Below are 13,766 nucleotides of genomic sequence, written 5' to 3'. Positions count from 1 at the left end.
CCAACTCCCTCCTGTTTCAAGTGTGTTTTCCTCAGACAACTCTAATTCAGCATGCTTTTATCGTCTAGCCAAGATATCCTTTGCACTAGATTCTCAAGGGACCAATCAAAAAGAACACTGAATACTACACATAGCATTTTGCTCTCTTAATACCTCCTCCACCTTAATACACAATGCCCCAAATGTACCATTAAAGAGGGTGGCCAGCAAAAACAACTGAAAACAAAGTAATTATTTTCCTGAGACTGTAATGACAGGTAAGAACACACATTTACTGCTCCTAACCATGCACAGAAGAAAAGCACTTCTTTGAATAGAAATGCTACCACAAGAGCAATATTATAATTAATTGTTTAAAATGTGTACATGGTTCTGTGCAGGTCTGTGTGCAGACATGTTACATAAAAAGAGGATCCAATCTTATTTCAGCTGGGCTCCTCCATGCTTGGCAAGGAGCAAGCTAGTGGGACTGAGAATTCCCTTCTCAGAGATATACAACATCCTGCTTATCTAAGAGACCATGTATGCATTATTCAATGTGTATCCTAAACAATATTTTAAAATACAATTTTTAAGAAATTAGAAAGACAATCTGTATCTCTGTCATTCCATGACATTTCTAAATCCCTGGTTTATTGATCTGAATTTTATTTTTTCATTATTTTTTAAAGTAAGACAAGTAATCAAACAATTATTACTTTCTGTAAATTGTGCATTAAAATACAAAAAATGAAAGCTTTGAATTTCCAAGGACTAATAAATTCATTAAGATTTAAATATACAGTATATGATAACAGAAACTAAATATAGGTATCAATCTCGACTGAGAGGATTAACAGTTGTCACGTGTTTTTAATTATACAGCTGAATCATAAGGGGCTATTTAGGTAACCCAGTTTCGGGGAAATCCAAAATTAAAATACCCATTCAAGAAAGGGAAGCCCCAAACTCTGCGGTTCTCCTGTCAAACTGTTATGAATATTTCTGTCACATTCTCATTTGGGAGAAATATAAAACAGAGTGTAATTATTTGCGTAACATTCCTTCATCCTTCTGAAAAACAATATTTCACCATGTGTTGGAGCAAACACTTCTCTTAGAATCATTAAAGCAGCCATTGTTTTTCCAGTTTTTATAGCTGTTTATCACCTGCATTTAAGAGCGTGCACAGCCAAGAAGATGCATTTCTGTGAAGCATTTCTTTTGAAGAAGTTACATATCCTTATTCCTACATCCACTTCAGTCCTTTCAAAGCTGAACAGTTCCTGTTTATTCAACTTCTCTTCATGGGGCTTAGTTTTTAATCCCCTAATCACCTTTATCTTTCTCTGAACCCATTACTATTTTTGTGATACTTAAAAACTGGTGCCCAAATGGCACAATATTTGAAATAGGTTTTGATCAAAAACAGAATAAAATAGAATGATATGATGAAAGGGCTTATGACTGAACCTTGTGGCACCCCCACTAGATAACTCATTCCACTTTAATGACGAACCATTGATGAGCATTAAATGAGTTTGTTTTTTCAGTCAGGTATGTATCCTTTTAACTGTTATGCTATCAAGTCCTCCTTAATTGTCCAGCCTCTGCCTATACTAGCCATTACTTTCTGAGTATCTAGTTCCACTATCAAACTGTTATTATTACTACAATGTTTTTTTTTAACATTTACACAAAATCTCTGTTTAACTCAAAGTCACAATTCAGCAAAATACTGCTAAAAGTAAGATACATTACATCTACAGCATTCCCACAATATATTAAGAAAATTATCCAACTGAAAAAAAATTTGTTTGGGAAATAGAAGGTCTGGACAGATCCATGTGATATTCTGGTAATTACTACATCCCAAAATATCCCAGGAATTAATACCAGACTGATTGGCCTATAGAAGGCATGTCAAACTGCCGGCCTGCAGGCTGGATGCGTCACGCCGAAACCATGCCCACCCTATTGCCGGCAATAGGGAAAAACTTGCAATACATCGTGTGATGTCACGTGACATCGCGAGTTTGACATGCCTGGTCTATAGTTTCCTGGATTTCTTCTTTACGATAATGATATCATTTTTCCTTCATTCATCTGACCCTTATGCATTTTCCAGGATTTATCAAATATATAATGCTTCAGCAAAACAATCAGTTAATAACTTACATTTCCATGAATGAAATATATGTGACCCTGAAGATTTCATCTCATACAGAAAAAATATTATTCCTTATATCAATCACAAGCTTGAAGCCAGTTCTTCCATACTGCTGTTCATAACCGCATGATTGAACTCACACTTTTTTGTTGTAAAAGACTTAATCTTAATTAGTAGTGTGAAAAATAAGGTCTGGCACTTATGCAAAAAACCAAATGCACTGATATAAAATAGGTGGTACCTGGCTTAACAGTAGTAACTATGAGAGTGGTCTAGATATCCTAATGGACCACCACTTAATTATGAGCCAGCAGTGTGCTATAGTTGCCAAAAACAACAACAACAACAATGCAATCCTAGGCTGCATCAACAGAGGGACAGCATCAAGTTCATGGGAAGTAATAATACTGCTTTATATTGCACTAGTGAGGCCATACTATACTATGTCCAGTTCTGGTTGCATAATACAAAAAAGATGTTCAGGCTCTAGAAAGAATGCAGAGAAGAGCAACAAAGATAATAAGGGGTTGGAGGGTAAACCATATTATGAGCGGTTAAGGGAATGTCTGGTATATCTAGCCAAATGAAGAGAAGGATTATGGGTGACATGATGGCTGTCTTCCAGTACTTGATGCAGACACAGTGAAGAGGGAGTTGACTTATTCTCCAAAGCAGCTGAGGGTAGGACAAGAAGCAATGGATGGAAGCTTACTAAAGAGAGATCCAAACAGAAACTAAGGAGAAATTTCCTTATAGTGAGAACAGTTAATCAATGGAACAGCTTGCCTCCCGAAATTGTGAGTGCTCCATCGCTGGAAGTTTTCAAGAAAAGATTGGGCAATCATTTGTCCAGGAAGGTATGAGGTCTCCTGCTTTGGGTGGAAGTGGGGTTGGACTAGAAGATCTCTCGGGTGCCTTCTAGCCCTATGATTCTACTTTTAAACTAGGAGTACCTAGTGCACTGATTCTTTTTATTTTGAATTTATCTGAAGCATATTTTTCATTGATGTTAGCATCTTTAACAAATCTCAGCTCATTATGAGCTCCAGTTTTCCCATCAATCTCTGCAGTGTCAGAATACTTTATACATTATTTCTGTGTGGTTTATCTCTCATCTCACCACCAAAATTTGTCATTTTCCATTTTTAAGTTTTATTAAGCTTTTTGAGCAACCCTAATGGATTCTTCTTGGAGTTCAAGATGTAAAATTGACTTCAAGCAGCTTTAGCAGAAATTTCCATGAAAACAAGAAAGTTGTTTCCAAGAAGGGAAAAGAGTCAAGAAAGTGCTGTAAAATACTTCTTGATTCTGCTTGATTAGAGATGTTGCTGCCTCTTTCATTTGAGGACCTGTAGCAACCTCCAATGCTTGGCCTTTATTAGCTGGTGACACTATCTCAAAATTAAGCTTTGTCCCTTATGACCAGAACCAACTTCTAGATGTACTGAGGCAGACCCATTATTCACAGGTAGCTGATATCTTGCTATCTCTTGAACTGCAGGCTAAGAACCCACTCTTAATGTCTGAATCAGTGGAGAAATCCATAATGACTCTAGGAAAATTCCAACTACTTTCTATATTGCCCAAATCTTTATTTCAGTTGCTTTCTTCAGGTTTTCATCAGATGGATGAAATATGGTTTTAAGACTTTACATTATCTTAAGTAATACAAATGCACAATTCTTATGTTCTATATTTTGAAAATGTGCTTAATATCTTTTAATTCAAAAGTTTTTTTTATTTCATACTGTATATGGGAAACAGAAATACTGGAAAGCAAAGTGTTAACATCTAATGTCATCTTTATCTAAATACAATATAGATCCCATAAATCAGTCTCAGAAAGTAAAAAATGGGAGTGGATGAAACTATTTATTCAGAGGTGTGGCCACTGTCTAAACCTCACTAGGTTGACTTTTGATAAACCTTGAAAACAAGCATAGCACTTCTCAATCAAATCTAAACATGGCAAGGGGTTAAAGTGCCTCTACTTCACGTACACGAATCCTGATCCAAATCAGCCCGCCTACCTATTTATTTCAAACATTCATTTATAAAATTGGTAATCGTATGAATGAAGTCTTGCTTTGTTTGGTCTTGAGTTAAATATAATAAGAATGCAAGAAAATGTAAAATACAGTAATCTTCACCATAATGTTCCAGTCGACTAATCAACCTTCGCCTCTTCATGTGTCCATGCTATTCTGGATATTTTTTTTATACTATTGGAAGTGCTGTAATTTCTAATTTTCCTTCCTTAGGCATGAATGGTTTTGTTATATCTACATAAACAATAGAATCTCCAATTACAGGAAATGAGACAATAAATAACAGAAAAAATATTGGCATCAACAATTATATGTACATGTAAATCTACTGAATTTTTTAAATTAGTGGATACAGTACACTTAAATGACAGGTTTTAGCGAGTACAGTACTTCTGGATGCATCCAGGAGAAGCTTTTATGTTGGGATTGCCTTGTTGGAATCATACAACCATGTAAAAGTTGAGGCTCCCTTTTTTAAAAAACCTTTTTATAGTCATCCCTTATTTTCCACCATTTCATCTTCTCTCAATTAGTGTAGAAAGAAACATCATAAAAATTGGACAATGCTTCTTGACTAGTACAATTTTAGAAGTCTCTCTTCACATATTGCTAATTTTGTTCAGTTTACTGAATGCATTTTCCTAATATAACATAACCATAATGTATATAGTAATTGTAAAGTTGCTCTCTGAAAACACAGAAAGCTATCTGATTCTGCTTTGTAAAAAATAGAGATGGAATCTCAGTCGGCTGCAGTGTAATTAGTTGGGAATTGAACTCTATTAATGCTAGAAGTGCCTTAATAAAAGAAGACTATCAAAGTCTCATAAAAATAATAAAACCAACTGCTACTGCTGCGGCTTTTGAAATTATTTGGCACATGCAGTGGATTAGTAACAACACACCAAAACACAAAGAGCTATTGACATTTTTTTTTAAAAAAAACATACTTGAGTACAATAATTTAAAGTGCTTCCATACTGCTTATTAACTAAATAAGAGCAATTATGTAATTAAGGGTGATGATTGTTAAGTGTACCATAACAAACCTTTACCTAGTTAATTTTAAGTAATATCCTACTGAGATCTTATACACCAAAAAGCACAATCCAATGACATTCCATGCTTGGCTCTCAACCAAAAAATTCTAATTTCCAATCCAATGATCACAAACACCATGCGGTCCAAATGCAGCTGTACAACATGACACTAGCAAGGCCATGCAGAGCTGAGACACATACAGACACTCAAAGTTCAGTCAAGAATACACACGTGGAGTCATATAAAGAAGCCATCCATGTTGGTGTAGGAAAACTAGGTATCTGTGGAAGATTAAGAGGCAAACTTGGAACTTTTGGAAGAGCTACATTGGGAAGACTGTTGGTGATGGTCCTGTGAAGAAATAAACAATGCATGGAAACCATAAAAATAATATATAAAAACTAACGTTGAGGAGAATAACAAACCAAAATGAGAATAAAGATATTATAGGTGCAGTTGGTGTAGGCTTTCCAGAAACACTTACTTGACAGGCTGCCATGATTCCTGTTCAAGACCTCTGTGAAGGGACTGGGCAATGGATGATTCCATGAGATCAATGTAGCGGATGACCAAGGGAACAAAAATCTCTTGCAAATGCTTGTGAAAATTTCCATTGCACAAAAGTGCTTGAAAAACAAAACAAAAACAGTTCAAATAGTTGTGATTACTTCTTTCTCATTTGTACAGGCTTAAGATAAAAAAACGTAATGTTTCATAAAAGACTGTCATGGTAAACTAAAACATAATCAAAATTGGATTTAATGGCTAAACACTTCCTGAAGAGTGCATGACTATGTACATTGGAGAGAAAGCAAATTGATTTCAACAAAATCTTGCTTTAAACATGAGTAGGATTATACATCTGTAGACCAATGACAATAAACAGCCATGTTTTCAAATAGAAATGTCCTAAAAAACCCCTCCAAAATATAAAATTATCTGGAAATGAAATGTAACCCGATCAAAAATCAAATTTAAAAATGGAACATTAATTTGGAATGTGAGGATAGATTTGAAGTGAACAAGCATGCAAACATTTAAACAGTATACTCCTATGTTTCTGCCTAGAACAACATTTGTGCAGACAAAGGAAATTCAGATGGAAGCACTGTTTACTTAATGTATTATTTTCATATAGATATATGGATATGTAAAGAAACACAAATATATTACAAGATCAGGGAAAAACTGAAAAGAGGAAAAATACCTATAGAAAGAGATTTTTTTTAAAAAATGAAAAAGTTATTTCTTTACTGAATTTAGATAGCCTTCCATCAAAATCTTGTGATTCTGAGTGATGCACAATGCATGCAAAAAATCCAAGAAATAATAAAATATTACAATATAGTCAAACTCCCTGAAAACTATAATTCAATCAAGCCACACATATTGGGTTCTACTAACTAGATGACCTCAATGATTGAAAAAAGCCTTGTCTTCAAAGCTTTTAAGAATGCTAAGTCTGCATCTTGAAGAATGCTATTCCATAAAGCTGATGCTGCAACTTTGTGGGTCCCATTAGGTGGCATTGTTTCAGAGAAGGGATCTTCTATGCCCACCTTGTCAAATCTGGTGGGAAGGGCAGGTATAATTGGGGATTGGTGATCACATAAATCATCTGGTCTTGTGGGGTTTTATAGTCACCACTACCACCTTGAATTGTACCCATAAACCTACTGGAGCCAGTGTAGTCCATGAAACAGAGGTGTCACATGAGTATATCATGGTTTCCTCAAATTGCTTTAATATTATGAACCAGTTAGGGCTTCTGAATGCTCTTTATGGGCAGCTTGGGAGCCCAACTGGGAAGTGGCTAAGGCATGAGTAATTGGGAATAGAATTTCCCATTCTAAGAAGCACAATTGAAGGACAGAATGAAGGTATGTGGAAGTCCTTCATCCTGCCAGTTGCTCACCAAGTAGGACCTCCAAATTGTGCAGTGACTATCTGAGAGAGTAAAGTTCCATTCTGAGTCAAAAAGGAAATATCCACATATCTGGAGAGTTTTAAAACCAAGTTATCTCATCTTGTTAATGTTGAGTCAAAGCCTGTTTTTCCCCATCCAGACCACTAGAACCTCCTGGCAGTGGGAGAGAACTCTAGCTAAAAGCAGGACAGAAATTTAGAGCTGAATATCATCAATCTACTGATCATACTTAACTCCATAATAGATTGCCTCACTCAATGGTTACATGTAGATGTTAAATAAAAGAGGGAGAGATTAGGATACCAATTGTGACTGGAACCAGATCTGGAGGAACAAGGAGAACCACCATAAAATACTGCCTGACACATTCAAGGGCCTGAACTGGTCCAGAAGAACACCATGACTGATAATATGTCTGAGAGATCTAGCCATGCCAGGACAGAAGTACTACCTTATTCCTGTGCCTGTCAAAGGTAATCCACAAACACAATCAATGCATTTTTGGTATTATCATCCAGGGTGAAACCTGAGTGAAAAAGCTCTAGATAATTCATGTTTCTCCAGGATCTTTAAAGGCATAAGCCTCCCACCCCCTCCACGCCTTTCTCCAAAAAGTGAGGAGAAGAGAAGGTTGGAGACCTGATGAAATTTCTCCAGGTGCTTGCACCTACCAAATGTGTCTTAAGGGAGAGTTCAGACCACATCTTTTTTCAAAGCAGATGAAACCATCCCCTTCCCCAGAGAAGCATTTACTACTGCATGGGTCCAGCCATGCCATATTTTGGGAGACCTTGAAAGACAGATGAGACATGGATCTAAACACAGGAAGCATAATTCATAATTCATCATTCATCAATGAACAAACCTGCCCATTTCCTCGGGACTAATAGCTTAAGTTCCCTCTAGAGCAGGGGTGTCAAACTGGTGGCCTGCAGGCCAGAAGCATCACGCACAGGCCATGCCCAATCGGCTTATACGTCACATGATGCAATTGAGCCTGGGAGAAGTGGATGCCTGAGTGAACTATTCAAACAGGTCCTTCTTCCCTGTGGTGAGGAGCAAGTACAGAAAACTGCAAGGCCAATAGAGAGTAATTCTTTCACGACAAGGGACTGAAGGTAATATCCATCAATAACAGGTCATGTTACCACTCCCTTGAGACAAAAAATAGATCTACAGGTAGCCTGGCCTACCAAATGCCTTGTTTAGAGACCATTCAAAATTACAATATACTGCAAAAGTAGATTTATGATTGGGACTCAAAACTGTAGCCATTGTAGCATCCCCAGTTACATGACTGCAATTCAGGCACTTTGCATCTGGCCCACATTTACATTGATAGAAACTGTGGTCATGTGATCACCATTTGCAACCCCCACAGCCAGCTTCCAACAAACAAAGTCAGTGGAAAACAGGCAGTAAGTCACAAATTGCGGTCATGTGATGTTGCACTTAACCACAGGTAGTATACTTAACAACTGCAGTGGAACAGATGTTATTAAGTGTGTGTTTGTGGGTGGTGGTGGTCATGTGATGTTTCACTTATCCACTATACTGCTTAATGATGAATTGCCAGTCCCAATTGTGGTTATTAAAGTGAAGACAACCTCCAGTGTGTTTTAGACTGCTGCCATGAACTGCTGATCTGTAAAATCAAGACCAGAGAAAGCAGAATTGAAGTCTCTCAGGATCATAAGGCTAGAGAACTGTATTGTCACCTCAGCCATAATATGCAGCAGGAAGGCTGCCACAATAAGAGTAGCAAATCCACTTGACCCCTAAAGCACAATTTCTCAAGTACGATCTCACCTCCAGTTATCTGTACAATCATCTTCTTGGAAGTCAGCAAAATCTCACAAATAGCAATAGTCATTCCACCACCCCTGCCCCAGAATCATGGCCCATGCCATACCCAAAACCCATTGTTCAGCCAGATTTTGGTAATTCAGAACAGGCTGGCTTTCTCATCCACAGTTAAATCACAAAGACAAGCTTTATTACATACCAACATTACATTAGGCAACAACAAAGACAAGGCAAAGAAAGACATTGATGTTTTGAAGACCAGGCACTGGTGGTGGGTGAAATGCAGAATCATTTCAATCACCCGCTATATCTTTTCATGCATTTCCCTGATCCATGCTCTCCCTCCATCAAGCTAAAGACCATCCAAAAAGACCAACACATTCGTCTAAATAGCCAAGTGGTCTGAAGCTTCACTCAACATCATGGATGCAGCCTGGTATCTGCCTATCCTTTCCCCAACATTGACATCCATTCACAAAAACCTCTCTCCTCCTTCCCATTTTCTGCTGTTACCTGGACTGGCTGCAAGGAAGAAAAGCACATTCTCATTAAACAGGAAAGGTGGAAAAACTGGTGTTGGACTGATGATCCAAAGTTAAATTACACAGTTAAAAAGATATATCCTAAGACCTTTATATCAGCTCTCTCCAACTTTGTGATCTCTTGGTTTCTGGAGTACAGAGATCGCATCAGCTAGGATGGTCATACGATACCTTAAAATATTTCCACTGAGCTTGAAAATTCAATACCCTGGAAGATGAGACTCCATACACACTATGTTCACCTTAAGCAACTGGCAGGGTTACTTGAACACACAACTAATCCTTGAAGTAAAGGGAAAAAAGGAGAAAGAAAAGAATCAAGAAGATTTCCCAACTGTTTCACTTCAATCGTCTGAGTATTCATTCACTGTACATATTCTGACTCATTATTAAAGATTAGGATTGGAATCAATGACTCATTCCACTGAAATTATGGTTAAAATGAAAAGCTGCTACTGTGGTATACATAGACTATCAATGACTTCTTAGCATCAACATGGAATTCTAGTTGAACTGCATTTGTGAAAGCAGTGTACTTAAAGCTGCAAAGTGGCAGAAGAGAACCAACCATAGTAATTCAGGCTGAGTTCATTAGTACCACTGGCAAAGAAATCAACAACAGTTTCCCAAGGCACCTGAATTAGATTCAGATCACTTTTTTCCAGGTACCACAGGTGGTTGTTCTTATATATGACTTAAATACAAGCAACTACCCATCATTTTTTGTTGTTGTTCTATCTGTTTCCTACTTTTTCATTCCCAATCCCTCCCTGAATCTAACCATTCCATTATTATTTCCACAACAGATCTTGAACCAAAACCCAAAGAAAACATATATTAGGTACCATATGCGACACACATATGCAGCTCAAACCTGCAACTCCTCTACTTGTTTTTGATTTTTCTAGCTTGACTAGCTGAGTTATCCTCTGGCCTTCTACCCAACAACTTTAATTAGAGTGTTAACTCACTTCATTAATATAGTGATAGGATTTTGTGTGCTTATATAAGTTTATCACATATAACTAAGTCTTCCAAAGGTCATGTTGATAAGACTGCCTGCCTGTATGAGTACTCTAGGGGGGAAAAAGGTTTCCCATCACACATTTCCTGGTAATACAATCTAAATTCCATTTTAAAATATTTCCAGGTTTACAAAAAAGAGTAATTCCACAGTTGATTTACTGGCAGAAAATAGTAAGAGGAAATTAGTGTTAGATATGCTTTATGTATATGCTTCCTCCAGTTAACAAAGTAGGCAATAGAGATGTGAAAAATTATGTTTAATATTTGGAACAGAAATTAAAGTTATGTTCAAAAGACAGATCAATGGTTTGAATCTGTGATACCCATCTCCATATAAATGCTTCAAAAACAACAGATCACAGCTTTTACAGGTAATTATCGATTTAAGGTAGATAACCTATAGAGCCACCACAAATAACCAGAAGCTTGCTGGCTCAAATTCCAGCAGTAGGATTCAGGGAAAGGGAGAAGCTGCAGAAAGGCCTACATACCATGTCATCATTCCTTATCATCCTTCTGGAGACCTAACACATTAGTGAGGTCTTTCAAGGTATCACAACTTGGACTATGACCTGAACAATGGGGACTGGTAGGTGATGAAACATGTGTCAGGACACCAAAACTATGAATCCCCACAAAATGTGGGGATTCAAATACATGAGGGGCAGATTTGCATAGAGACAAATAGTTACTGGAAAGTTCCTTGAGCTTCCTGAATATTTTATGAAATGCTCTGTGGTAACCTTCTCCTCAAAGGAATTTGCCCTAATCAAGCCTCCTGGGCATGTGTTGCTGTTGAGATGTGATTCTAGGGGAATAAAACAGGGAGCTAAGGACATACAAACCTGACACTAAAATATTGCTCACATAAGCAGGATTGCTGTGTGCAATTTTGAAAGATATTTTTCAACATAGGAGAACATACATGAAGTGCCTCTCCTCAAATCACTGAAGTAGCCATGGTTTTTTCCAGGCTGTGAAGACAAAAATGTATAAGACTGCAGACAGATGTAGCTGCTTTTAATGAATAGAGATGATTCATATATGTGCCTTATATTGTACCTCACAGTCAATTGGTATCTATCTTTATATTTAACTCAACCCTTAATGGCAGCTCACAAGTTACTTTCTCTTTTTCAAGAGCACCATTCACCTTTCTTCAGAGCAATTTGAAATGTTAAACACATTTTTAGCATGAGCCTAGGCTACTTTCTTTCCAGAAAATCATAGCAGAAAATAATCTCTCGGGTGTCTTAAATAAGACTTGGTGAGGAATGCACATCTCAGAGTTTATTAAATAACGCTTTGTTTGTATGAATTAGGATCTTTGAGAATGTGGCTGTTCAAACATTAAAATTAACAATCCAGGTAGTTTGAATTTTAAAGTAGCAAAAAATGCAAACTGATTTGTTTGTTTATTTAGTATATGGCACGTTGTACATGGACCAGAAAAATATATTAACATATATAGGGTGTAAAGCTAGTTTGCCTCCTTGTGGTACACCTTGGATAGAGTGACAGAGTGAGTTAAATGAACTGGCAACTACTGGCAGCCAGATTACTCTGGTTCTCAAAATATATGACAACAGATATATATTGATAGATAAAACAGTAACATTATCCAAAAAGGGATTTGAGAGTTATAAACTTATTTTGATTTATTTTGCATCTGATTACTGGAAGTCCTCGACTTACAACTACAATTGAGCCCACAATGTCTGTTGCAAGGCAAGATAGTTGTTAAATGAGTTTTGCCCCACTTTAGACTTTTCTTCTACAGCTGTTAAGTGAATCAATGCAGTGGTTAAGATAGCAACATGGTTGTTAAATACATCTGGCTTCCCTATTCACTTTGCTTGTCAGAAGGTCACAAAAAGTGATCACCTGACCCCAGGATACTGCAACCACCCTAAATATAAGCCAGTTGCCAAACATATGAATTTTGGTCACATGACCTTGAGGATGCTGCAACAATCATAAAAAATGTTCATAAGTCACTTTTTCCAGTGCCATTGTAACTTCAAACAGTCCCTAAATGAATGGTTGTAAGTTGAGAACTCCCCTTCATGGATTACTGCCTTGTCGTGGCGAAGGGGCTTGCGTAATTCAATGAAGCTATGAGCTATGCCGTGCAGGGCCACCCAAGACGGAAAGATCATAGCAGAGAGTTCTGACAAAACGTGATCCACTGGAGAAGGAAATGGCAACCCACTCCAGTATCTTTGCCATGAAAACCCTATGGACAGTACCAAAAGGCAAAACGATATGACGCTGGAAGATGAGCCCCTCAGGTCGGAAGGCGTCCAATATGCTACTGGGGAAGAGCAGAGGGCTAGTACTAGTAGCGCCAGAAAGAATGAAGCGACTGGGCCAAAGCCGAAAGGACGCTCAGCTGTGGATATGTCTGGTGGTGAAAGGAAAGTCCGATGCTGTAAAGATTTTTTCTCCATAGGAACCTGGAATGTAAGATCCATGAATCAAGGAAAGCTGAACGTGGTCAAACAAGAGATGACAAGACTAAACATTGACATCTTAGGTATCAGCGAACTAAAATGGACAGGAATTGGTGAATTTAATTCAGATGACCATCAGGTATACTACTGCGGGCAAGAATCCCTCAGAAGAAATGGAGTAGCCTTCATAGTCAATAAAAAAATAGGAAAAGCAATACTGGGATACAATCCTCAAAATGACAGAATGATCTCAGTTCGAATCCAAGGCAAACCATTCAATATCACAGTAGTCCAAGTCTATGCCCCAACCACCGGTGCTGAAGAGGATGAAATTGACCGGTTCTATGAAGCCCTACAGCACCTTATAGAACTAACACCCAAAAATGATGTCCTTATCATCATGGGGGATTGGAATGCTAAAGTAGGAAGCCAAAAGATAAGCGGAATAACAGGCAAGTTTGGCCTTGGAGTACAAAATGAAGCAGGGCACAGGCTGATAGAATTTTGTCAAGAGAATACGATGGTCATAGCAAACACTCTTTTCCAACAACCCAAGAGACGGCTCTACACATGGACATCACCAGACGGTCAACACAGAAATCAGATTGACTATATGCTCTGCAGCCAAAGATGGAGAAGCTCTATACAGTCAGTAAAAACAAGACCAGGAGCTGACTGTGGCTCAGACCATGAGCTTCTTGTTGCAAAATTTAGGCTTAAATTAAAGAAAGTAGGGAAAAGCGCTAGGCCAGTCAGGTATGAATTAAATCATAT

The 13,766-nt window shown here is 37.6% G+C and overlaps 1 protein-coding gene across 4 annotated transcripts in view; it reads right to left on the bottom strand.

Annotated features, from left to right (window-relative positions):
• CADPS2 (calcium dependent secretion activator 2) overlaps positions 1 to 13,766 on the bottom strand; it is a 373,090-nt gene that overhangs the window by 75,899 nt on the left and 283,425 nt on the right. For 2 of the 4 annotated variants that reach the window (XM_081331670.1, XM_081331671.1), the window contains exons 19-20: positions 5,723 to 5,864; positions 5,470 to 5,589 (exon numbers count right to left, since the gene is read on the bottom strand). In XM_081331670.1, coding sequence (XP_081187796.1) covers positions 5,470 to 5,589; positions 5,723 to 5,864 — 262 coding nt within the window. The remainder of the gene's footprint in view (positions 1 to 5,469; positions 5,590 to 5,722; positions 5,865 to 13,766) is intronic. The other 2 variants (XM_081331672.1, XM_081331673.1) reach the window with 1 other exon arrangement.

This window comes from Vipera berus (assembly GCF_964194415.1).
Source record: "Vipera berus genome assembly, chromosome: 6".
NCBI classification, from domain to species: Eukaryota; Metazoa; Chordata; class Lepidosauria; order Squamata; family Viperidae; genus Vipera; species Vipera berus.
Note: the sequence above shows the minus strand (reverse complement) of the source record. Positions and strands in the feature narration are given on the sequence as shown.